Here is a 27,617-nt window from a genome sequence, read left to right as displayed (position 1 = left end):
TAAATACCTTTTCTCATGATTTGATACACCTGGCTATGAAGTTCAAAGCTCAATGAGGTTACAAAACCAATTTAGTGCTTCAGGAAGTCAGTAAAAAGTAGTTAGGAGTGTTCAAATCAAGAAAATGATAAGGGTGCCCATACATTTGCACCGGTCAAATTTTGTTTAAATGCAGATTGCACATTTTCTGTTAGTACAATAAACCTCATTTGAATCCAGAAATATAACTGCGTCCATCAGTTATTAGATATATGAAACTGAAATAGCTGTTGCAAAAACCAAAATTGTTATAAAGAAAAAAGGTTAACATTAATAGGGGTGCCCAAACTTTTACATATGACTGTATTTTGTATGGAGCATCTTATGGGGCCCATCATGAACTTTATGGCGCATTATATGGGGCATATTTTGTATGGTGCATCTTATAGGGCCATCATGAACTGTATGGAGCATTATATGGGGCTCCTGATTCAGTATGGATATTCAAAAACATTTAACCTACTGATGTCTCAATTAATTTTACTCTTATTGATATCTATTTTTATTTCTGAAATTTACCAGTAGCTGCTGCATTTTTCACCCTAGGCTTTTACTCGAGTCAATAAGTTGTTTCAATTTTTTTGTGGCAAAATTAGGGGCCTCGGCTTATACTCGGGTCGGCTTATACTCGAGTATATACGATAAGTCAATCACAAAAATCCTATTTCCACTTAATATTTGCCCTGCCACAGATAATTTCAGTGATCTTCTCATTAACTCAGGTGAAAGTGTTTACAAGAATAAGGCATATGACATCACTATGTCTTACTGATTAAATTATAACAGAAGACTGGTTGCTTTAAAAGAGAGCTCGTGCTTGAAGTCATCATTGCTTTGAGATAGTCCTAACTCTAATATTAACCCCTTCATCCCCAAGGGTGGTTTGCACGTTCATGACCGGGCCAATTTTTACAATTCTGACCACTGTCCCTTTATGAGGTCATAACTCTGGAACGCTTCTATGGATCCTGGTGATTCTGACATTGTTTTCTCGTGACATATTGTACTTCATGATAGTGGTAAAATTTCATTCAAATAACTTGCGTTTATTTGTGAAAAAAATGGAAATTTGGCGAAAATTTTGAAAATTTCGCAATTTTCCAACTTTGAATTTTTATGCCCTTAAATCACAGAGATACGGCACACACAACTTGATAAGTAACATTTCCCACATGTTTACATTACATCAGCACAATTTTGGATCCAACATTTTTTTGTTAGGAAGTTATAAGGGTTAAAAATTGACCAGCGATTTCTCATTTTTGCAGCACCATTTTATTTTTACGGACCACATCACATTTGAAGCCACTTTGAGGGGTCTATATGATAGAAAATACCCAAAAGTGACACCATTCTAAAAACTGCACCCCTTAAGGTGCTCAAAACAACATTCAAGAAGTTTATTAACCCTTTAGGTGCGTCACAGGAATTTTTTGAATATTTAAAAAAAAAAAAAATTAATATCTAACTTTTTTTCACAAAAAAAATACTTCAGGTTCAATTTTTTTTATTTTACCAAGGGTAAGAGGACAAATTAGACTGCAAAAGTTATTGTGCAATTTGTCCTGAGTACGCTGATACCTGATATGTGGGGGGAACCACTGTTTCGGCGCATGGCAGAGCTCAGAAGGGAAGGAGCGCCGTTTGACCTTTTCAATGCAAAATTGGCTGGAATTCAGATCGGACGCCATGTCACGTTTGGAGAGCCCCTGATGTACCTAAACAGTGGAAACCCCCCACAAGTGACCCCATTTTGGAAACTAGACTCCCCAAGGAACTTATCTAGATATGTGGTGAGAACTTGGAACCTACAAGGGCTTCATAGAAGTTTATAACATACAGCGTACAATTAAAAAATCATATTTTTTCCACAAAAATGATCTTTTCACCCTCAATTCTTATTTTTCCAAGGGTAACAGGACCCTAAAAGGTATTGTGCAATTTGTCCTGAGTACGCTGATACCCCACATGTGGGGGTAAACCACTATTTGGGCGCATGGCAGAGCTCTGAAGGGAAGCAGCGCCATTTGACGTTTTTGCCTGGAATTGAGATCTGACACCATGTCGCGTTTGGAAAGCCCCTGATGTACCAAAACAGTGGAAACCCCCCACAAGTGACCCCATTTTGGACACTAGACCCCCCCACGGAACTTATCTAGATGTGTGGTGAGCACTTTGAACCCCCAAGTGCTTCACAGAAGTTTATAATGCCCGGGCATGAAAATAAAAAAATCACATTTTTTCCACAAACATGATCAATTAGTCCCCAATTTTTTTATTTTCCCAAGGGTAGCAGGAGAAATTGAACCCCAAAAGTTGTTGTCCAATTTGTCGTGAGTACGCTGACACCCCATTTGTGGGAGAAAACTACTGTATGGGCACACGTCGGGGTTCGGAAGGGAAGTAGTGACGTTCTGGAATGCAGACTTTGATGGAATGGTCTGCGGGTGTCATGTTGCCTTTGGAGAGCCCCTAATGTACCTAAACATTGGAAACCCCACACAAATGACCCCATTTTGGAAACTAGACCCCCTAAGGAACTTATATAGATGTGTGGTGAGCACTTTGAGCCCCCAAGTGCTTCACGGAAGTTTATAACGCCCGGGCGTGAAAATAATAAAAATCATTTTTTTTCCACAAAAATGATATTTTTGCCCCCAATTTTTTTTATTTTCCTAACGGTAACAGGAGAAATTGGACCCCAAAAGTTGTTTTTGCAATTTGTCCTGAGTAGGCTGATACCCTACATGTGGGGGTAAAACACTGTTTGGGCGCATGGCAGAGCTTGGAAGGGAAGGAGCACCATTTGACTTTTTCAACTCAGAATTGGCTGGAATTGAGATCAGACGCCATGTTGCATTTGGAGAGCACCTGATGTGCCCAAACAGTGGAAACCCCCAATTCTAACTCCAACCCTAACGCCAACACACCCCTAACCCTAATCTCAGCCCTAACCCTAATTTTATTATTTTTCCCTTACTAAGGGGGTGATAACGGGGGGTTTGATTTACTATTTATGGCAGTATTTCTTTTTGGCGGCTGTCGCACGCTAAAAGATGCTTTTTATTGTAAAAATAGTTTTTGCATCACCACATATTGAGAGCTATAATTTTTCCGTATTTTGACACACTGAGTCATATGAGGTCTTATTTTTTGCTGGACGAGTTGACGTTTTTATTGGTACCATTTTCAGGCACGTGATATTTTTTGATCGCTTTTTATTCCGATTTTTGGGACTCAGAATGAACAAAAACCAGCGTTTCATGAATATCTTTTGGGGGGGTGCGTTTACACCGTTCCGCGTGCGGTAAAATTGATAAAGCGGTTTTATTCTTTGGGTCAGTACTGTTACAGCGATACCTCATTTAGGTCGTTTTTTTTTGTTTTGTCGGTTTTATGCAATGAAAACTATTTTATATAAAAAATAATTATTTTTGCATCGTTTTATTCTGCAAGCTATAACTTTTTTATTTTTTCGCTGACGATGCTGTATGGCGGCTCGTTTTTTGCGGGACAAGATGATGTTTTCAGCGGTACCATGGCTATTTATATGCGTCTTTTTGATCGCGCGTTATTGCACTTTTTGTTTGGCGGTATGATAATAAATCATTATTTTTTGCTTTGTTTTTTATTTTTATTTTTTAAGGGATTAGCTAAAGGGGTTAACTAATGGGATAGTTTTATAGGGCAGGTCGTTACGGACGCGGCGATACCTATTATGTGTACTTTTATTGTTTTTTTTTTTATTTTAAAAAAATGGATTTATTGGGGGAATATTTTTTTTTTCTAATTTATTTGGCGATTTTTTAAAAATTATTTTAACACTTTTTTTTTTTTTTAACTTTATTTCATAGTCCCAGGTGGGACATCACTGTCCTGTGACAGATCGCTGATCTGTCACATCACAGATCACTGTGACAGATCAGCAATCTGTCACAGGCAGTTCTGCAGACTTCCTCATGCCTGCGCTTTGCAGGCACTGAGGAAGTCAGCTCCCTACAGGCCCCCGAAGGCCCCCGTCGCCATCTTGGATTCGGGGGCCTGTAGGGAAAGAGACCCCCGCAGCAGCGCTGCACATTGCGCTGCCGTGGGGGGCTCAGGGAAGCACGGAGGGAGCCCCCTCCCTGCCGATGCTTCCCTTTAACCCCGGTACACCGCGATCATGTTTGATCGCGGTGTGCAAGGGGTTAACGTGTCGGGGCGGTCCGTTACCGCCCCTGACACATAGTGCCGGGTGTCAGCTGTGATAATCACTGACACCCGGCCGCGATCAGCGGCGCTCACCACGTGGGCGCCTCTGATCACGGTAGACGTACTATCCCATCCATGGGCATAGGGTCCCGGGTCCCATGGACGGGATAGTACGTCTGATGTCAGGAAGGGGTTAAAAAACATACTGTAGCTGAGACCCCGGAGAAAATGATTCGGGTTGGTTTTTAACGTCCCCAGTGTTGCGATTACCGTTACTTACCGAATAACGGCAACTGCAAAAAAATTCTGATTTCCCATTTATTTCTCTCTCCTCTGATATGATCTAGCACATCAAAGGAGAGAGAAATAGGGTCCCCCGAGCCTCTCGGCACATGCAGTGTCCCCCGGTCTTCCGGGAGGAAAATTTATTAAATTAAATTTTATTTATTATATATTATTAAAAAAATAAAAATAACAGTTCAATTCACCCCCCTTTCGGGGCGAAAGGGGGGTGATTTGGACTTTTATTTTTTTAATCCATACTGAAACAATTTTTATTCAAAATAAAAAGAAAAAATCAAACATATACATATTTGGTGTCGCTGCGTTCAGAATCGCCCAATCAATAAAAAAAAAAAGAATTGCCGTATAGGGTCATTCCATGTCAAGTGGACCAGTGGTCCCCACTCGACCTTCTCCGATTTTGTTGAAAATTTATAAGGATGTACATGTATGTTTGAAAAGAGGTTCTGTAAATTTTTAGGGCCAGATCTCAAATACATTGGGCACTGTTGACCTTTCACTGGAGGTTCCACCAAGCCTGCGGCTTCAGCTAAGAGGATTTTGCAAACTTTGGCACATAGCCATTAGAGTTCTATACTGGCTATGATGCTGAAATTTGGCATACTAGCTCAACTTTTGCTGCTAAACACGATAAAATTATTACCGGCTATGACAAAACAATATTTCGGCCGCAATTTTGTGTCAAAGTAGCTTGTAAAACGCGTTGCATAAAATTTATGCCTAACTTTGCCCATATATAACTCAAGACCAAAAACCAATAGTAACTGGTGCTTTGCCCTGTACACCAAACATCTACATGACTTTGCAGTGCTGCAATATCACGGTCAAAGCATATGTATTTGTGGAAATATTCACACCCACATTTGATGAAAAACGTTAAAAATCCGAATTTTACCTATTTTTAGGTCATATTTCTCAAAAAGGGTACCCCTAAAATATATTAATTCTGATATCATTATAAAGAGCACATTTTTCTCTACAAGGATCATTGTTTTTTTTTTTGGAGTCTCTCAGTTTAAGAAAAGAAAAATGCCACTGAACATGGTGTTATTTATGCGCGTAATGCATTGATTTTGTGTTTGATTTTCAGATTCTTATCACATGTTAGAGTTGTATTGTTGCTAGCAATGTCTATTATAATCAAAAACCTATAAACCTTTTTATTTATGAAAAATTATTGACTATTGTTACATTTTAATGCATATATTATTTATTTTTTAGCGATGGATAATGAAATTGATGAAGAATCAGCCCAGTGCTCTATCGGCCTTGCGAACAATTCGAAGTGCCACCTTAAGACATTCACCCATAGCAAGGATGAGTTGAAATTGTTTACAAGCTTTGGATTGGATGAACAGAAATTGCTGCGTCGACGAGTGGGACTAAATTTTGACGAACATTCACAAATCTGTTTACACCATGAAGCTTCATTCTTGACCAAATATGAGCATTTGCAAAAATCGTGTTGCAATCCTTTTGAGAAGAAAGGTCATAACACCAAAAAGAATTTGCGAGCTATCAATTTGTTAGCAACTGACCAGTTGAACGAATTTACAAAGAATGATGTGAAGCCTGGCCAGAAGATGTGTGCATCATGTCGAAAAGAATTTGCTAACAGGAAAAAATCAGCTGACCCAGTTTCCTCTGAATCAGATCCAGATGGAATGGAATGTTCTCCTGAAAGTCTAAATTCAAACTTAACATCCATTGGCATCTCTCCTCTGAAATATCCACGGGTAAGCCAGCGGGATTCACTTGGATATGCAAGGAGAAAGACAAGCCAGGTACAAAATGCATTTTCTAGCAAGATTGCTTCAATTGGAGGGCTTGAGCCGAAAGACATTGAGCAAACAAAAACAGCACAGTGCAAAATGTGTCTGGATTACAATCACCTTTTGGCAGATTTGAAGCAAAAGCTGCAGGTGTCCAGTCGGGCAGAAAAGGTCCAAATCTTGACATTGGCACCTAAAAGTTGGTCCATTAAGGCTATATCAGATGAATTCGGTGTCTCTCAACGAATGGTCAAACAAGCTTAAATGTAAACATGGGATCTTAGACTTACCTAGAATCAAGTGTGGCAAGAAAGTTTCTGAGGAAGTGAAGAAAAAGGTGCAGGCATTTTTTGAGGATGATGAATTCAGTCGAATGTGCCCTGGTAAAAAAGACTATGTATCAGTGCGAATAGCAGGAGAAAAAAAGCAGATGCAAAAGCGACTATTACTGAACAATATGAGGGAACTGTTTGTTGCCTATCGGGATCGGAATGGCCCTGAAAATGGATTTTCCGAGTCTTGTGAGCTTCGGCCAAAGTGGTGCGTAACCGTTGGATCTGCTGGAACACATTCCGTTTGTGTGTGTACACTTTACCAAAATGTCAAACTAATGCTTGCAGCATGCCCAATCAATGATGACTACAAAGCGCTCATATGCAAAATGGTCTGTGGAATTGAATCCAAGGACTGTATGCTTGGCCGTTGTGATAAATGCCCGGGTCCTGAAGTTTTAAAAGAATTTCTAGTCAATGTGTTTGTCAACAGTGACCCTGAAGATATTATTGAGTTCAAACAATGGATTCACACTGATCGAGACACGCTTGATACCAAACAACTGACTATAGAAGATTTCATTGAAGAATTGGTTTTGAAAATTTCTAAACTTTGTAGCCATCACTACATCGCCAAGCATCAAAGTTGCTATCTGAAATCGTTGAAGGAAAATCTGAGACCTGGAGAGCTTGTGATCCTTATGGACTTTGCTGAAAATTACTCATTTATTGTTCAAGATGCCATTCAAGGTTTCCACTGGGAAAATAGTCAAGCTACAGTACACCCATTTGTAATTTACTTCAAGGAGTTAAATGGTGAAGCTGCGCAGAACATCAGCTTGTGCATAATCAGTGATTGCTGACGACATGACACAGTTGCAGTCCACACTTTCTTAACAGTAATTGTGGAGTATCTCAAGACTCTCATCTATGGGATTCGTCATATCCACTACTTCAGCGATGGATCTGCAGCCCAGTACAAAAATTTCAAACATTTTCTCAACTTGTGCCACCACAATGCTGATTTCAATATCAGCGCTGAATGGAATTTTTTTGGTACCAGTCATGGAAAGTCGCCCTGTGATGGGATTGGAGGGACAGCAAGGAGGTTGGCAGCTCGTGCCAGTCTTCAACGCCCAACTGAAAACCAAATACTGACCCCGGTGGATTTATTCAACTTTTGCAACGAGCAACTGCATGGAATCAAGTTGTTTTTTTTTTTGTTCCAAAAGAAAAAATTGACGAAATACAGGTAGTTCAAGAGGAAAGGTTCAAAGATGGACATACAATTGCTGGAACAAGAGAAAATCACCAGTTTGTGCCAATTGATGACAAAAAGATTCGCATTTCAAGGGTGTCAAATGACCCATAATCTTTCATTGCCCATGTAGATAGATCTGTCAGATCAGAAATGCCTTTTGTGCCAATTGCAAACCTCCAGCCAGGGCAATACATTGCCTGCATTTACGATAGGAACTGGTGGATTGGAAATATTTCTGAAATTTCATTCGACGACCATGATGCATTAATAAATTTTATGCATCCTCATGGACCAGCTAGCTTCTTTCACTGGCCTGTGAGAAATGATACATGCTGGATTCCCGAGCAGTCAATCATTGCAATAATTTCAGCACCAGCTGCAACAGCAATGGGCCGACAATACAGCTTCTCTGAACCGATTATGTTGCAAATTCAGCAACAATTCCAGACCACTTAGACTGAATATTATGGCTTGGGAACCAACAAAAGATACCCAATATTAGGCTTGGGATCCTAGGCAAAGACACCCACCCTCAGGCTTCGGAACCTGCGATAAAGAGACCGCCCGCGGCTGGCCTTACACGGCTATAGGCCATGGCTCCTAGGTGATGGGGCTGCCAGTTCTCGAAAGACAGCATTATTACTATTCTTAATAGGATTATAATACCAATTCTTAGGGAATTGGTTGTGGTATAACCACCATGGACCAACGCAAGGGTTTGAATAGTGCAGTTACCATTCATTGCGTATTAATAAATAACACCATGCTCAGTGGCATTTTTCTTTTCTTAAACTGAGAGACTCCAAAAAAAAAAAAAAAAAATGATCCTTGTAGAGAAAAATGTGCTCTTTCTAATGATATCAGGATTAATATATTTTAGGGGTACCCTTTTCGAGAAATTTGACCTGAAAATAGGTAAAATTCATTTTTTTTAAGTTTTTCATCATATGTGGTTGTGAATATTTCCACAAATACATATGCTTTGACCGTGATATTGCAGCAATGCAAAGTCATGTAGATGTTTGGTGTACAGGGCACAGCACCAGTTACCATTGGTTTTCGATCTTGAGTTATATATGGGCAAAGTTAGGCATAAATTTTATGCAACGCGTTTTTCAAGCTACTTTGACACAAAATTGCGGCCGAAATATTGTTTTGTCATAGCCGGTAATAATTTTATCGTGTTTAGCAGCAAAAGTTGAGCTAGTATGCCAAATTTCAGCATCATAGCCAGTATAGAACTCTAATGGCTATGTGCCAAAGTTTGCAAAATCCTCTTAGCTGAAGCCGCAGGCTTGGTGGAACCTCCAGTGAAAGGTCAACAGTGCCCAATGTATTTGAGATCTGGCCCTAAAAATTTACAGAACCTCTTTTCAAACATACATGTACATCCTTATAAATTTTCAACAAAATCGGAGAAGGTCGAGTGGGGACGATTTTTAAAACTGGTCCACTTGACATGGAATGACCCTATGTACTCGTGTATAAGCCAAGTTTTTCAGCACTTTTTTATGCTGAAAACGCCCCCCTTGGCTTATACATGAGTCAATTGTCTCAGAAAGCCGGCGGGGAGGTGGAGCAGTGGGGCAGCGGGTGACAGAGGCAGGAGCCAGCAGCTGCAGGTGTTACTGTGCCCGCACAGTGACACCCACAGATCGCCAGCTTTGAAAAGGCATCCTACTCGCCTTTCTGCACGCCCTCGTGGAGTCCCTGCATCTCGTTGGTCCCGGCGTCAGCAGCTCTTTCTGTGCTGAGTGATCACGTGGTCCCGCTCATTAAGGTAATGAATATGCACGCCTCTCCACTCCCATAGGCGTGGTGCATATTCATTACTTTAAAGAGCGGTGCACGCCTCTCCGCTCCCATAGGCGTGGAGTTCATATTCATTACCTTAATGAGTGGGGCCACGTGATCGCTCAGCAGGAAGAGCTGCTGGCGCCGAAACGAGATACATCCAGGGTGAGCAGGCAGATGAGTAGGATATTTGTTTTTTTTATAATATGAAACATGCATGCAACAACAGTGACCGGGGAGCCGTGCATATCAGGACAGCGATGGGAGATAAGGAGCCATGCATGCAAGGAAAGGGACGGGGGAGCCATGCATACCACCAGGATAGGGATGAGGGGACAATGCATACCCGGCTTATATTCGAATCAGTAAGCTGAGATCATGAATAATGGAGACGCTACGGGTATCGGAAAATGGCACAATGTTTTTTTAACAAAGTTTGGAATTTTTTTTCACTTTTTGCAATTCTGACCATTGTCCCTTTATGAGGTAATAACTCAGGAACGCTTCAACGCATCTTAGCGATTCTGAGATTGTTTTTTCGTGACATATTGGGCTTCATGTTAGTGGTAATTTTAGGTCGATAATTTTTGCATTTATTTGTGAAAAAATCTGAAATTTGGTGAAAATTTAGCAATTTTCAAATTTTGAATTTTTATTCTGTTAAACCAGAGAGTTATTTGACACAAAATAATTAATAAATAACATTTCCCACATGTCTACTTTACATCAGCACAATTTTGGAAGCAAAATTTTTTTTTGTTAGGAAGTTATAAGGGTTAAAAGTTGACCAGCGATTTCTCATTTTTACAACAAAATTTACTTAACCATTTTTTTAGGGACCACTTCATATTTGAAGTCACTTTGAGGGGTCTATATGGCAGGAAATACCCAAAAGTGACACCATTCTAAAAACTGCACCCCTCAAGCTACTCAAAACTACATTCAAGAAGATTATTAACCCTTCAGGTGCTTTACAGGAACTAAAGCAACGTGGTAGAAAAAATGGACATTTTAAATGTTCTACACTGCGTGCAGAATTATTAGGTAAGTTGTATTTGAGAGGATTCTTTTTATTATTGAACAACAACTATGATCTCAAACAACCCAAAAGACTCGTAAATATCAAAGCTTAATATTTTTGGAAGTAAGTTGTAGTGTTTTTTTTTTTAGATTTGGCTATCTTAGGAGGATATCTGTTTTTTTCAGGCATCTATTACTGTGCAGAATTATTAGGCAAATTTATAAAAAACCATATATATACCCATCTCACTTGTTTATTTTCACCAATATAACAACACAAAATTTAGAAATAAACATTTATGACATTTAAAAACAAAAAAAAAATCTGGGACCAATATAGCCACCTTTCTTTACGATGAATCTCAAAAGCCTTCCATCCATAGATTCTGTCAGTTGCTTGATCTGTTTATGATCAATACTGCGTGCAGCAGCCACCACAGCCTCCCAGACAATGTTCCGAGAAGTGTACTGTTTTCCCTCCTTGTAGTTCTCACATTTTATGAGGGACCACAGGTTCTCTATGGAGTTCAGATCAGGTGAACAAGGGGGCCATGTCATTATTTTTTCTTCTTTTAGACCTTTACTGGCCAGTCACGCTGTGGAGTATTTGGATGCATGTGATGGAGCATTGTCCTACATGAAAATCATGTTTTTCTAGAACGATACCGACTTCTTCCAGTACCACTGCTTGAAGAAGGTGTCTTCCAGAAACTGGCAGTAGGTCTGGGAGTTGAGCTTCACTTTATCCTCAACCCGAAAAGGTCCCACAACTTCATCTTTGATGATACCAGCCCATACCAGTACCCCATCTCCACCTTGCTGGCGTCTGAGTCGGAGTGGAGCTCTCTGCCCTTTACTGATCCAGCCTCGGGCCCATCCATCTGGCCCATCAAAAGTCACTCTCATTTCATCAGTCCATAAAACCTTAGAAAAATCAGTCTTAAGATATTTCTTGGCCCAGTCTTGAGGTTTTATCTTACGTTTCTTGTTCAAAGGTGGTCATTATTCAGCCTTCCTTACCTTGGCCATGTCCCTGAGTATGGTACACCTTGTGCTTTTTGATACTCCAGTAACGTTGCAGCTCTGAAATATGGCAAAACTGGTGGCAAATGGCATCTTGGCAGCTTGACGATTGATTTTCCTCAATTCATGGGCTGTTATTTTGCTCCTTTTTTTATCAATACGCTTCTTGCGACCCTGTTGGCTATTTGCCATGAAACGCTTGATTGTTCGGTGATCACGCTTCAAAAGTTTGGCAATTTCAAGACTGCTGCATCCCTCTGCAAGACCTCTCACAATTTTTGACTTTTTAGAGTCTGTCAAATCTTTCTTCTGACCCATTTTGCCAAAGGAAAGGAAGTTGCCTAATAATTAAGCACACTGTTGTGAATTCGCTTTCTGGCCTACCTCTGGTTACTAGTGAAGGTAGTGGAGCTGGTTATATTGACAGAGGGGTCGTGAGTTCTCTTTCTGAGCTCCCTCTGGAGGTTACTGGAGGTAATGGAGCTGATCTGATTAACAGAGGCTTGCCACCTGATAATGAGGAGGATGATTGGAGATCTGGGGTTTTTGACTGGATTTAAGACAGCAGACTCCCTCTATCCCTGCTGGTGATTTTTTCCTGCCTCCTGAGGTCTTAGTTTCCAGCTCAGTCCCTGCATGCTCAGCTGAGTGTTCTTTTGCTATTGTTCGCATTTGATCTGGTTTGGTTTTGTCTATTTCAGTTTTGTGTATTCAGCCAGCTCCGGTTGGGGCTGTGCTGAATCTCCATCCATATGTTACTGCTTGTGCCAGTTTGTTTTTGTCCCTTATTAGATTGGCCTCTTTTTGCTCTGCTTTCAGAATATACCAGAGTGCTGATATAGTGGGCAAAGTCGTGCGACTTCAGTATTTTTCTATCAGACGTGTTGGACATTTTTTGCAGGGTTTTTTGCGTGATTGCAGACAGTGTCTTTCCTTTCCTGTCCTGTCTAGTTACTGTGGGCCCCATCGTTTGCTCAGTCTATTTTCCTACCTGCGTTTGTGTTTTCATCTTGTCTCACCAACAATATATGTTTGGGGGCTGTCTATTCCTTTTGGGTCTGCTCTGGGGCAGTTTAGATTTCCCCTTTCTTGCTTTAGGCTTATTTAGCTCTCCGGCTGTGCCGAGGCATCTATGATCATAGTAGGTACGCTCCACGGCTACTGCTAGTTGTGTGGATAGGATCAGGGGTCTGCAATCCGCTTAGTTACCAACCTCTCTGGTTTTCTGTTGCTTAGCTTGGTCTTGCTCTCCTCGGTGAACCAATCATAACAGCACACCTTATATAGGGTGTTGATTTCATTAGACCACACCCCTCCTCATTGCAGAGATGCAAATCGCCTGATTTACATAATTGGCAGTTGGCTTTCAAGCCTATACAGCTTGCATGTATAAAAAGGATGATGTGATCAAAATACTAATTTGCCTAATAATTCTGCACACAGTGTATTAGCATCATTTTTTTTTCATTTTAAAATGGGCAACATTATAAAATGGATCCTAAAATTTGTTGGGCAATTTCTCCTGAGTACACCGATGCCTCATATGTGGTCATAAACCACTGTTTGGGTGCACGGCAGGGCTCGGAAAGGAAGGAGCGCCATTTTACTTTTTGAATGGAAAATTAAATCCAATCGTTAACGGACACCATGTCGTGTATGGAAAGCCCATATGTGCCTAAACATTGGAGCTCCTCCGCAAGTGACCCCATTTTGGAAACTAGACCCCCCAAGGAACTTAACTAGGTGCGTAGTTAGCACTTTAAACCACCAGGTGCTTCAGAAATCCGTAAAAATGAAAAAGTACTTTTTTTTTTCACAAAAATGTTCTTTTAGCATCAATTTTTTAATTTTCACATGTGCAGCAGGATAAAATGGATCCTAAAATTTGTTGGGCAATTTCTCCTGAGTACACTGATACCTGATATGTGGTCATAAACCACTGTTTGGGTGCACAGCAGGGCTCGGAGGTGAAGGAGCGCGATTTGACTTTTTTTAATGGAAAATTATCTCCAAACGTTAGCAGACACCATTTTGCGTATAGAGAGCCCCTGTCTGCTTAAACATTGGAGCTCCCCCACAAATAAACCATTTGGGAAACTAGACCCTCCAAGGAACTTATCTAGATGTGTTGTGAGAACTTTGAACCCCCAAGTGTTTCATTAAAGTTTATAGTGAAAATTTTATAACGCAGAGCCGTGAAAATAAAAAATCCCTTTTTTCTACAAACATGATTTTTAGCCCGCAATGTCTTATTTTCACAAGGGTAACATGAGTTACCGTCCAATTGGACAGCAGGAGTTGTTAAGTTTGTCCTGAGTACCCTAGTACCCCAAATGTGGGGTGAACCACTGTTTGGGCACACGTCGGGGCTCGAAAGGGAAGTAAGTGTCGGTTTGGAATGCAGACTTTGATGGAATGGTCTGCAGGCGTCATGTTGTGTTTGCAGAGCCCCTGATGTACCTAAACAGTTGAAGCCAAACAGTTGACCCTATTTTGGAAACTAGACCCCCCATGGAGCTTATCTAGATGTGCGCTGAGCACTTTGAACCCCTAAGTGCTTCACAGAAGTTTATAATGCAGAGCCGTGAAAATAAATAATAATTTTTCCACAAAATTGATTTTTAGCCCGCCATGTTTTATTTTCCCATGGGTAACAGGAGAAATTAGACCCCCAAAGTTGTTGTGCAATTTTTTCTGAGTACGCTGATGCCCCATATGTTGGGGTAAACCACTGTTTGGGCACACGTCAGGGCTCGGGAGGGAGAACTGTTTGACTTTTTGAACACAAAATTGGCTGGAATCAGTGGTGGCACCATGTCACGTTTGGAGAGCTCCTGATGTGCCTAAACAGTGGAAACCCTTCAATTCTAACTTCAACCCTAACCCCAACACACCCCTAACCCTAATCTCAACCATAACCCTAACCACAAGCCTAACCCTGTTTCCAACCCAGACCCTGTTTCCAACCCAGACCCTGTTTCCAACCCAGACCCTGTTTCCAACCCAGACCCTGTTTCCAACCCAGACCCTGTTTCCAACCCTAACCGTAACCCTAATTCCAACACTAACCCTAATGGAAAAATGAAAATAAATACTTTTTTTATTTTCTTATTTTTCCATATCTTAGGGGGTAATAAAAGGGGGTTTATTTACTATTTTTTTTTATTTTAATCACTGTGATAGGGTCTATAACAGTGACCAAAATGAACCAATAGGAAAAATCTTCCCATTGTTGCCGGGTGCTGGGCCGCAGATCTCGGCGGGCGCACTGCTCATGCGCTTGCCATTTTTTTTTACCGGAAGAAGATGGCGGCACCCATAGGAAAAGGCCTGGAGACGGAGGGACATCGGGAGCGACACCGGGGAGAGGGTGGAATCGGACAGCAGGGGAGCGGAGTAAATACTGACGTCGGCCATCAGTCGGCGGAGGCAGATCGCGGTCACCAGCCATGGCCGATGAAATTGCAGCTTCGGCCATGGCTGGTTTGTAATATTTCACCAAGTTTCATTGCTCTGATTTGCGGTTTCACTTTCAACAGCCAGTCAGAGTGACGGTGGCCACGGGGAGGGGAGGCAAAGCCTCCCCTTCAGGGTCAAGTACAGGTCCTCCTGTACCTGCGAGTCGGGTGACCTTTCAGTGACCCAGGTCACCCAACCTCCAGGAACGCGATCTCACCATGACGCCAAATAGGCGTCACAGGTCGGATTGGCACCGACTTTCATGACGCCTACGTGGCGTCACAGGTCGGGAAGGGGTTAAATAAAAAAACAACCTAGACATACTTTGTTGTTTGTGACCTCGTAATGACCTGGAGAATCATAATCGCAGTTCAATTTTAGCATTTAGTGAACATAGTAAAAAAGCAAAAGAAATGTGGGATTACACTTTTTTTTGCAATTTCACGCACTTTGTTTTTTTTTCCCCATTTTCCATTACATAATATGTTAAAACCAATGGTGTCTTTTAAAAGTATAACAAAGTAAAGTATAACAAGCCCTCACATGGCCATATTGACAGAAACAAAAAAGTTATGGCTCTGGGAAGCAGAGCAAAAAACGAAGATACAAAACAAAAAATACTTACAGCCACGAAGGGGTTAAGCATGCCGGAAAACCCCTGTAGTTGGCTTTGCTACTGTATTATTAAAGTTACCAGTGAACAATAAAATAAATAACTATTAAGGGAAACTTGGCACTGAAACTTTTGCTGATTTACCGGAAAGGATGACGCCATGACTAACAGTGTTGTAATGGTGGCAATCATGTCTGTGACTAGATGATTGGCAGCCTCACAGAGTGGCAATGGGGGGTCTCAAGTTGTGCGTCCGTCATTTACCATATGGTGAAAATTTTGGTGTTCCTGAATAGTTGAGCAAAAGCATGGAGGTATTATTCAGTCACTGTGTGGTGGTGTTATTCTGTTATGTTATGACTGCACTATTCGGTTACTGTATAAAGCTTATTTTCTCTCTGTTTTATGACAATATTTAGTCCCTGTGGCAAATATAGGTAAATTTCATAAAAACCATGTGTGTCTTCTGTTCTTGCATTGGATTCGTTGCAAGTTGCTGTAACATGCATTCAGTTTTGCCACACAGATCTCGGCTCTCACTACCACCATTCTTCCACTAGATCAGAATCCAGCCTTACTTATACTTAATGTGCTTTTGGTGTGCCCCTGAATATTGTGACTTACAAAGTTACTGTACTTCTTGTTTAATGTTTGGTCCTTTGCTGTCTATAACTTTTTCCAATTAATGATACTGATGCTATTTTAAAATCAGGCTTAAACTTGCATATTGTATTTTCTTTGAAAATTTAGAGATATTTCCTTGTGGGGAGCAATCATGCTGAAACTAAATATCGTGTATTGAAAATTGATCGGACTGAACCCAAAGACCTGGTTATCATCGATGACAAGGTAAGTGTGTTTTTTTTTTTTTTTAGTAGAGTACATGTTGAATAACACATACTTCAATAAGACGTTTTACTGCTTTTTTATCTATCTGTTGCAGGCAGGTAATTAAAATCAAGAGCACAGGCATGCAATCTCAATGAACAAGCATTTCATCACTCACTATAGAGTTTAAAACTGACTCGGGTAGGGCCAAGTAGAACAAGTGGGTGTCATGGGCTCCACTTAATGGATTTCCATTGTCTTATTTCTGGGGTGATAAATCATGTCTGGAAGTCTGATAGATGTAAATTTGGTGGATGCCCAGAGAATACTACCTACCAGAGTACATAATGCCTACTGTAAAATTTGGTGGATGACTGATGATGCTACTGGGTTATTTTAATTATTTGGACTTGCACCCTTATTTCTGGTGAATAATATGCTAATACAACAGCCCACAAAGATTTTTAATGGGGTTTTCCACTACATGGACAACCACTTCATAAATACTATGGTTTTCAATTCAAAATAAAAATAAGAGACTTCTGCATCAGCACCGGGTCTCCCAATAATCGTATGACGTTGATGTGTCATGTAAGAATTGCAGCCAATCAGTAGCAACTAATTTGCTGATTCGTTCAGACATCCGAGGTTCATCCTAAGGAAATGTTAAGCCAAGTTCCCACAATGAGTTTTTGTTACATTTTTAATGCTGCAATATTTTTTTAAAAAATGCAAGCAATCTTTTTTGTGAGACCTGGCACCATGGTCACTGCAGCAATGCTGGTGTGGGAGGTGAGTAATCTGTTACTTTATTTTTCTCACTGAGCAAAATAATAATTAAAGGGAACCTGTCAGCAGTGTTGTGCTCAGTAACCTACAGACAAAGTCAGGTTGGCATTGTTATATTGATTAAAATGATATCTTGTTTGATGAAATCCGTATTGTGGTTGTTTAATCTTTATTTTCAGTTAATGAGATTCTTGTGCTGCGGGACGGCCTGTGTGTGTGTGGGGGGGCTTCATGTGGTGCTCTGCTTATGTATTCATCTGTTTGGCTTATGACGGGCATATAAATTTCTTCAGAAAAAAAAATGATCCTAATCAAAACGGCGCCATCAGCTGCTCCTGCACGGTAAGCTGATTCGTAACGTGATAGATGCTACTGTGCCAGGTGCCTGCACCATTTTGCTAGAGAAAAAAGAACTGGCTCCATCAAGATGATATTGGCCGTGCCTGCGCAGTAGCATAATTCGGAATGTGATAGATGCTACTGCGCAAGCGCCTTTGTGCTATAGAGAAAAAAAAATTGGCGGTGGAAATATGGATACTCTAGATCAATTCATGCTGCAGCGCAGGTGCCGACGTCTGCATAATGAATTTATTTTTTTTTCCAAACAAGAAGATATGCAGTATGTAAAATAGGGGGCAAGTCACTGAGGGGATCAGTGATCCATCATAAGCCCATGAGTACCTAAGCAGAGCACCACATGAAGACCTCCACAGCCCCTGGAGCACGAGCATATCAATAACCGAAACCTACAAATACAGATTAACCCCTTAATGACAGCCAATACGTCTTTTTACTGACCTGAGATATAAGAGAATATCATCCCCATACAGGTGACAATCCAGCAGTTGTCGGCTGTACACTATAGCTGACAACTTGCTGTATCACAAACGATCAGTGTTGACACCGTCCATATCTGTTTAACCCCTTAGTTGCTGCTGTCAAAAGTGACTACATCAAATAAATGGTTAATAGATTGTGGGGGCTTCCGCTTTAATCTAATTGACTCACAGAGATCATGATTGTGTGGTCCTGATGTTTGCCATTGCAGTTCATGGCCAAATAGCGGCCTTAGAGTCTCCCGGCTATAGTGGTCAGTTGAGAAGTTAGCGACATTTATGTGGTAAACAAACACTTTTTCATTCCTGCTATACCACTTTGCATTAATTCCTGAAAATCACCTCAAGGGTTAATAAATTACCTGAGAGCAGTTTTCAATGTGTCAAGGGGTGCCGGTTTTAAAATGGTATCATGTTTGGGGTTTCCCAATATATATAGCACCCCAAAAGTCACTTCAAACTTGGATAGGTCCCTCAAAAAAATACATTTCATAAATTTCCTTGAAAAAATGAAAAATTACTGCTACATTTTTAAACCTCCTAAAAGGCTAACAAAATAAATTAGCTTTTTAAAAATGGTGCTGATGTAAGGCAGACATGTGTGAAATGTTATTTATTAATGTTTTTGTGTGGAATGACTATCTGGATTAAAGGTATAATCATTCAAAGTTTGAAAATTGCAATTTGTTTACATTTTTGTCAAATTTCTGATACTTTTATTGTAAATAAACACAAAACATATCAACCTAAATTTACTATTATCATAAATTATAATGTGCCACGAAAAAACAATCTCAAAATCAATGGGATTTGTTGAAGCGTTCCAGAGTCATCACCATATAAACTGGCAATGGTCAGAATTTAAAAAATTGGCCCTGTCACGAAGGGGTTAAACAACAACCACAAGACTGATTTCATCAACCAAGATATCATTTTAATTGGTATAAGGGTATGTTCACACGTATGCGTTTTTTCGTGGTTTTACCAAATAAAACTCGTAAAAAACGCTTAAAAGAAGCATTCCATTCATTTTAATGAATTCCGCACTTTGTGCATATTGATCCGATTTTTCCGCGAGAAAAAAACGCATTGTGGAAAAAACGCAGCATGCTCATTAATTTCGTGGAAAATTCCGCATTTCTAGCTATTTTCTATGAGGATGGGACCACTCCGGGAAAAAACCGCATTAAAAACGCGCGTTTTTTCGCAAAAAACACGCAGATAACGCGCGGAAAACTCACAGAAAAAAACGTGCATTTTTTGGGAAGGAGTCCGATTTTCATGAAGAAATTTTCTGCTTACGTGTGCACATAGCCTAAGGGCGCCAACCTGACAAAGTCTGTAGTTTACTGAGCACAGTCCTGCTGACAGGTTCACTTTAAGAAGGGGTAGTCAAACTAGTGGGCAACCCCTTTGAAGCAGCTCCAACTTTGTAAGGAGAGCTTGGGAAAAGCCTTCCCCTTCCTCGAGTTCTGCAATGTGCACAAAACAAGGTTGACAAAGACTTACTTTAATGCATTTAGTATGGAGGAGGAGCTGCCCTCCTACTTCAACATCAGTAGCTAATCCCACAAATGCTCTTGGATTCTCAGAAATTCCACCTGACACACTGACTTTTTTTTGTAAAAAACCTTTTCAGAAGAGTGAAATCTGTTATCTGATTACAGAAAAAGCCTCTTTACCCACACTTAAGTCATTTATTCTATCCTCCACTCATGATTCACTCTCTAAAACGGCTTATTCTATCAACAAATCTGTCTTCAGATCTGTCTTCATTTAAGGTTCATATTATACTTTCTGCCTATAAAATCAAGAAGTGATCGGAGAAAAGTTGGTGGAAAAATCTCTAAATAAAAGCCGGATATTCACCATCAATTGCTAGAAAGATTTATTCCTCATGTACGCATGACTACTTCTGAAAAGTCAACTGAAACAGGAGTTACACTTTAAAGTTACGAAGTAGTGGACCAACTCCATAATATTGCCTATACATTTGCAATAATGATTTCAGCAAGCTTAAGAATTCCTTGCAATTTAGTTGCATCTTGACCCGAAACTTCCGATATTTTCCTGAACTCCCATAAACTGAAGTCTAAGCGGCTTCCTGACTAGAGATGAGTGCTTTACAAGTGTGCGGTTTAGTTTGGTACTATATAACCATGGGCAAGAGCTGCGAAAATTTCCTGAACTTTCGGGTTCCTCTGCCCAGCATTTGATTTACTGGCCTGGCATGACAGAGCACAGGTGACATCTCCCGAGCCGACTAATTGCAAGCCAAGCCTGTGTAGTAGCTGTTTTGTTCTGACCCAAAGTCAGACTATGTGATAACCAGAGAGGCCTAATTGTTGGACTGTAACACTGTTGCCGGTTCCCCTGCATGGGTTCCAGTCTCCTGCTTTCTCCTTCCTGCCTCCTGTGCACGTTGCACAGGCTTCCCGATGGCGCACCTAGTACATGTGCGCTTCCCTGTCCTTAAAGGGCAGCACGCCTTCTCCAAAAAATGCCCCCAGCCAATAGCTGGAAGTCATTTTGTATAAAAGAAACCTTCCCCAGTTGGGAGATGTTTGAGCAACCCCTGTAGTTTCTCTACAACTCTTGTGTAACTGTATGATGCCAGGTCCCCTGCCCTAATACTTTGTAGTTAGTTATGCTGATGCTGTTCCTGTATTCCTGGATAGAATGTACGTTACCTTGAAGCCACTCCTGCAGTACTTGAACCCTGTTGCCGTTGCGGCGTTACCTGAACTCTCCAGCTGCATGGGCATACCATGAACCTAAAGCTTCTCTAGCGGTACCCGAATCCTGAAGCCGCACCTGTCTGAACAGGTTCTGAATTTAACCTTGTCTGTGACTTCGAATCTAGTCCATGTAAGTGTACCTACCTCTTTTGAGTCAGCAATTGAAGTACTGGTGACTGCCTAGGGGTGGTACCTAGCAACTACCTGCAGCTCAATGCTGACTCCATCAGCAGGAGCAAAAGTGAATACCATGTAAGCGCTTAGGTACGCCCCTCTTAGCCCCTGGTGCAGTGAGTTCACAAACCACGTGTTCCACCTGCAGGCGTGACAGGAACTAGGCCCTCTTAGTCAGGAGCACTCAAAGAAAAGAATGCGCACAGGTCGGGAACTTATGTATTTATGTTTTATCACTTAACTTTTATCACTGACTGCCTCCTTTGGCCTCACTCAATGGTCACTGACAAAAATGGCCGCACGCTGGACCTTATCTTCACCCGCCTCTGTTCCCTTGCTAATCTCACTAACTCACCCCTCCCCCTGTCTGACCACAACCTACTGACATTCTCTTTCCTCTCCCAGTGCGCCACCCCCACTCTGCAAACTCACTCACCCTTGCAGAAATCTCTAAACACCTCAATTTACACTCACTTTCTGAGTCCCTTCTCCCTCTTACAAACATAGCTTCCTTACATGACACAGATGCTGCCGCCACTTTATATAACACCACAATAACAGCAACACTCGATTCAGCCACCCTTCTCACGCACAACAAAACTCGTACGTTCAACAGGCAACCCTGGCTGACCAGCCTGACCAAAGAACCGAGACAGTCTTCCAGGTTTACTGAGCAGAGATGGAAGAGATCCCGTTCTGCCAAGCACTTTTTTTGCATACAAGCAGTACCTCGCCAGCTTCAAGTCCACGCTCACAGCCGCAAAAGAAACTTACTTCTCATTTCTCATATCCTCCCTGTCTCACAACCCTAAACAGCTTTTCAACACTTTCAATTCTATACTCTGTCCCCCAGCAACTCCTCCCTCTCCTCTCATTTCTGCTGAAGACTTTGCCTCTTTCTTTAAGCAGAAGATCGAAAAACATCAGAGGAAGCTCTGGCCCGCAGACCCAATGCCCCTCCTCTTAACTGCTCAGCCCTGTTCTTCCGAAACCAGCTTCTTCACCATGACAGAAGATCAGCTCTCCACCCTTCTGTCAAGATCACATCTCACCACTTGCACGCTTGACCCACTCCCCTGCCACCACTCCCGTGCCACCTCATCCCTAACCTCGCCACAGTCTTCATCCCAACCCTAACACATCTCTTCAACCTTTCACTTAAAAATGGTGTCTTCCCCTCTTCCTCCAAACATGCCTCAATCGCACCCATCCTCAAAAAGCCCTCCCTTGACCCACCCTCTGTGTCTAGCTATTGCCCAATATCACTTCTCCCTTATGCCTCAAAACTACTGGAAAACCATGTCCATCTTGAACTGTCCTCCCACCTCTCCTCCTGCTCCCTCTTTGACCGGTTACAATCTGGCTTCCGACCGCATCACTCAACTGAAACCTCCCTAACTAAAGTCACCAATAACCTACTAACCGCAAAGAACAAGCGAGACTACTCTGTCCTCCTCCTCCTGGACCTGTCTTTTGCCTTTGACACTGTAGACCATTTCCTTGTGTTAGAGATTCTGTCATCTCTTGGCTTCACGGATTTGGCCCTATCCTGGATCTCGTCATATCTAACAGACCGAACAATCAGTGTATTCCTCTCCCACACCACCTCGGCACCTCGCCCGTTGTCTGTCGGTGTTCCCCAAGGCTCAGCTCTAGGACTCCTACTATTCTCCATCTACACCTTTGGCCTGGGACAGCTCATAGAATCACACGGTTTGCAGTATCATCTCTACGTCGATGACACACAGATCTACCTATCTGGAGCTGACATCACCTCCTTACTGACCAAAATCCCACAATGTCTGTCCGCTTTTTCATCTTACTTTTCTGCTCGCTTTCTAAAACTGAACATGGACAAAACAGAATTCATCATCATTTCCCAAACTCACTCTACCCCTCCACCAGACCTATCCATCAACGTCAATGGTTGCTCATTTTCCCTGATCCCGCATGCTCACTGCCTCTGGGTGATCCTCGACTCTGCCCTCTATTTCAAGCCACGTATCCAAGCCCTTGACGCCTCCTGCCGACTCAAACTCAAAAATATTTCCCAGATCCGTACATTCCTTGACCAAGAAACTGCAAAAACGCTCGTGCACGCCCTCATCATCTCCCGCCTCGACTTTTGCAACCTCCTACTCTCTGGCCTCACCTCTAGCACTTTTGCACCACTCCAATCTATCCTAAACTCTGCTGCCTGACTAATCCATCTGTCTCCCTGTTATTCCCCAGCCTCTCCTCTCTGCCAAGCCCTTCACTGGCTTCCTATTGTCCAGAGGCTCCAGTTCAAAACCCTAACTATGATATACAAAGCCATCCACAACCTGCCTCCTCCATACATCTGTGACCTTGCCTCCTGGTATTTACCGACATGCAACATTCGATCCCCTCAAGATCTCCTTCTCTACTCCCCTCTTATCTCTTCTTCCCACAACCGCATACAAGATTTCTCCCGTGCTTCCTCCATACTCTGGAACTCTCTACCCCAATATATCAGACTTTCGCCTACCACGTAAACCTCCAAAAGGAACCTGAAGACCCACCTGTTCTGGAGAACCTACAACCTGCAGTGATCCTCAGTCTACTGAACCACCGCACGACAAGCTCTACCCTCTCCTAGTGTATCCTCACCCAACCCCTGTAGAGTGTGAGGCCTCGCAGGCAGGGTCCTCTCTCCTTTTGAACTTGTGTATTGCTCATGTTTATTGTACTTGTCTTTGTATACCCCCTTTTCACATGTAAAGCACCATGGAATAAATGGCGCTATAAAAATGAATAATAATGTTTATTAACCTGTCAACAGTTTTCTTTTGCCATATACAAAGTAACACTCTATGCAAAGTTCACATTGGAAGTTCCACCAACATCAGGCGTACGGCATGATAACTTTTAGTCCTACCCATAAAACACAGTTTGTCGTAACATTGCATTTGAGATAAGAAAATACAAATATAGAACCTTGAAAAATCTTAACTTTCCAGGACGTCCCCCTGACAGCACCATGGAGGACGTCCTCCTCCTCCTTACAGGGACAGGAAAGCACACGAGAGGTTAAAAGGCCTCGTCCCACCCCTTTCCCTCAGTGTCTTTCCTGTCCCTGCACAGAGGGACATACGAGAGGAGCAGGAAGATTACCTGAGGGCGCAGGGGGATTGGGCGGCCGGTCCAATCCTTCCCCCTGTCAGGATGCCCAGGGCCGACACTTCCCGGTGGGGAGTCCCTCTGCCCCAAAGCCAGGAGCAGGACGTCGCTCCTGGAGGAAGCCGCTCCTCCCGGTGGGAGGCTCTCGGCTCCAGGCCGCGCGGCAGTCGCCCGGGTCCCCGCAGGCAGCGAGCGATGCGGGCGCCGGCGCGACAACTTACAGACCGCGCGGCGGTTGCGGCTGGAAGCGCTTGCCCCGCACGCAGCCGGCAGTGTGGGCGCCGGCGATAGAGAGCCCCCGGGGCAGCTGGAGCCGGGTCCCCGCAGAAAGCCGGATGGGCGCCGCCATTGCAGGACGCTCGGTGGGCGGGGCTTCAGAACAGGAAGTGGAAGTGGCCGGCGCGCGGCGACGACGTCACGCGCCGATTTTAAAACAGCGCGTCAGCAGCCTGGGCACGCTAGCAGCTCAGTGCACGCCAGCAGCCCGCCGCACCAGCAGCTCTCACCGCACGCCAGCAGCTCACCGTACACCAGCAGTTCACCGCACGCTAGCAGCTCACCGCACGCAACAGCTGCTTCAGTGGTATGGACCCAGAGGCGCCAGCCGACAGAGGGGTAAGTGCGCCTGGTGCAATCCAACCCCCACACGGCCTTCCCCGCAGCCCAGGACAACTGACCCGACTATCCCTGTTCTGTATCGTACAGGAGAAGGGTACCCCAGCCCCCCCGACAGAGGTTAAGGACTCGGTAAAGGCCACATCTAAGTCTGTCAGATGCCCGGTTTGCAGGGTAAAGCTGCCAGACAACTATACCAAGACTCACTGCGGACCCTGCACTTCAAGGGTCGTAAGAGACGAGCAGCCGTCCCTCCTGGCCGAGATGCGATCCTTGATTCGGGAGGAAGTACAGGCCTCCAGATCCAGTCTCTCACGGCAGCAGTCCCCTAGTCCGGGGCCAAGCCGGAAGCGGCCGAGGTGGGAGATGGAGCTAGCCTCGGAGACAAGCTCGCCTGAGGGGTCAGACCCCCGGGACTCGGATCCCGAGGAGGGGGAGATCCCGACTGACAGGAGGGACCAAAGCAGGAAATACCTGTTTAAGTTAGAGGACACCAAGGACTTGGTGCAGGCGGTAAGGAACACCATGCAGATAGAGGATGTTCCAAAACCGCAGTCCCGACAGGACCTGATGTTTGGGGGACTGGTCGCTCGGAAACAAACTGTGTCCCCCGTAAGCGAACACATTAAGACAATGGTCCTAGAAGAATGGAAAGAGGCAGAACAGCGACTCGTACTGTCTCGGGACTTTAAGAGCCGACTGCCCTTTGACCCAGAGGAAACACGATTGTGGGAGGAAATTCCTAAAATCGATGTTCCTGTAGCTAAGGTGACCAAAAAAACCGCCATCCCCTTCGAGGACTCATCAAGTCTCAGAGACCTGATGGACCGGAAGGCGGATATTCTATTAAAGAGAACATGGGAATCGGCAGCTGCCCTTACTAAGGTTAACATAGCAGCCACCTCAGTGGCCAGGTCCATGTTCCTATGGGTGGGGCAGTTGGAAGAGCATTTATCCAACAAGACCCCTAGATCTGAGATCCTAGCTTCCCTCCCTCTGATGAAATCAGCCACTGTGTTCCTTTCAGATACGTCGGCCGAGTCAGTAAGATTCGCAGCCAGAAACAGCTTCCTTTCCAACGCAGCTAGGCGAGCGGTTTGGCTGAAGTCTTGGTCTGGGGATAACGCTTCAAAGGCAAAGCTTTGCTCCATCCCCTTTTCAGGCTCAAGGGTGTTCGGGCCAGCTCTGGATAGCATCCTAGAGCAGGTGTCTGATAAAAACAAGGGGTTTCCAGAAGAAAAACCCAAGCGTCCCCAGTCCTTTCGTAGAGGGTCCTTTTTCAGGAGACAGACCGATTTTAGGAGCCAGGGTAGATCCAACAGGGGCTCCTTTAGAAACACTCAGAGCCAAGGGGGGAGAAGCAAAGCCCCTCTTTTTGCTTCATCCTCCAGGTCTAGAAGGCAATGACGCCATAGGTGTCGGGGGAAGACTGCGATGATTCGCAGCAAGGTGGCGCCAGGTAACCCAGAACCGGTGGGTCCTCAGAACCATCACAGTGTAGGGCTAAGGAAAACCAGAAGTGAACCCGCAGGACCGCGACGACGAACCTCCTCGGGGCGAGCTGGCCAAGTGGACCACCCCCTATACAGGGAGCATCTGGGGCAAGCCTCGGGGAGACTATCGCCGCAGAAGCTGATACCCGGGGACAACAGCAGGAGGAAAACCAGAGGTGACCACAAGGGTTGTGGAAAGACCAGCAGGGGAGGGTTTGTAGACAGGAACGGATTAGGCTGACGAAGGTAGATACTGCAGGAGAGGACTTGAGGCCGGGGTCGGGCGAGGCAGGCACTAGGAGAGAACACAGGGAGAGATTACAAGCAGACACAGGGACACAGAGCGCAGGACAGAGTGCTAGGCTGGGAAAGCGCAGGGATGCGTGGACCTGAATCAGCAGTGCTAGACACAATTGATAGTCAGGCACTGGGCAGGAGGCGAGGCTACCTTATATAGGACTGCAGGCAGCGCTTCCGGGTCAGGGTCGGCCAGGAGGTGGAGCAGCAGCAGCAACAGGGGAGATGAGTGGCAGGATCACTGGCGTGCAGTGCGCAGGCGCACCCGACGGGCATGGAAGGCTGGCTGCAGCGGCGGCAGAGAAGAAGCAGGACGGCGTGCGCACCTCGGGAGCGCGACGGGGGAGGTGAGCGCGCCGGTGCTCGGGAGGAGGGGCAGAGGACGCAGCTGCGGGCGGCGCGACAGAAGCAGCGAGGCGCGTGGCAGCGGGTGGCGTGACACACAGAAGGGTACAGCATAGAATGTTATTCCCCTCCCCCCAACAGATACATCGCACCCACCGTAGTCCCGGAAGACTCTACCATGTGGGCAGATCTACAGGACCTGCTCAGGTCAGAGGTCATAGTGCCAGTTCCGCAGCAGGAGAGGGGAAAAGGTCATTACTCTTCCCTATTCTCCATTACAAAAGCATCTGGCGAGGCCAGAACAATCATAAACTTAAAACCCCTAAATGCCTGGGTGGTATACAAAAGGTTTTGAATGGAATCAATACGCTCAGCGATTCAACTTATAGACAGGGATGCCGTCATGTGTACTCTGGACCTGAAGAGTGCATACTATCAGGTCCCCATCCATCTCTCATCTCAAAGCTTATTAAGATTCGCAATCAGTCTACCATCCCGGACCTGCCACTTCCAGTTCCAGTGCCTTCCGTTCGGGCTGGCTTCGGCCCCCCGAATTTTTACAAAGCTGGTAGCGGAGGGGGTAGCCTACCTGAGAAAGCAGGGAGTCATTATAA

General features: G+C 43.8%; 1 protein-coding gene across 2 annotated transcripts in view; it reads left to right on the top strand.

Moving 5' to 3' along the window:
* The window catches only part of FIG4 (FIG4 phosphoinositide 5-phosphatase), a 744,221-nt gene that overhangs the window by 148,373 nt on the left and 568,231 nt on the right, over nt 1–27,617 (top strand). For both annotated transcript variants that reach the window (XM_073576032.1, XM_073576033.1), the window contains exon 3: nt 16,498–16,596. In XM_073576032.1, the coding sequence (XP_073432133.1) occupies nt 16,498–16,596 (99 nt within the window). The remainder of the gene's footprint in view (nt 1–16,497; nt 16,597–27,617) is intronic.

Source organism: Dendrobates tinctorius, unplaced genomic scaffold, assembly GCF_039654945.1.
Source record: "Dendrobates tinctorius isolate UK_male_01 unplaced genomic scaffold, ASM3965494v1 ptg000046l, whole genome shotgun sequence".
In the NCBI taxonomy this organism is placed as follows: domain Eukaryota; kingdom Metazoa; phylum Chordata; class Amphibia; order Anura; family Dendrobatidae; genus Dendrobates; species Dendrobates tinctorius.
The sequence above is the reverse complement of the archived record's forward strand: the minus strand, read 5'-3'. Positions and strand labels throughout refer to the sequence as shown.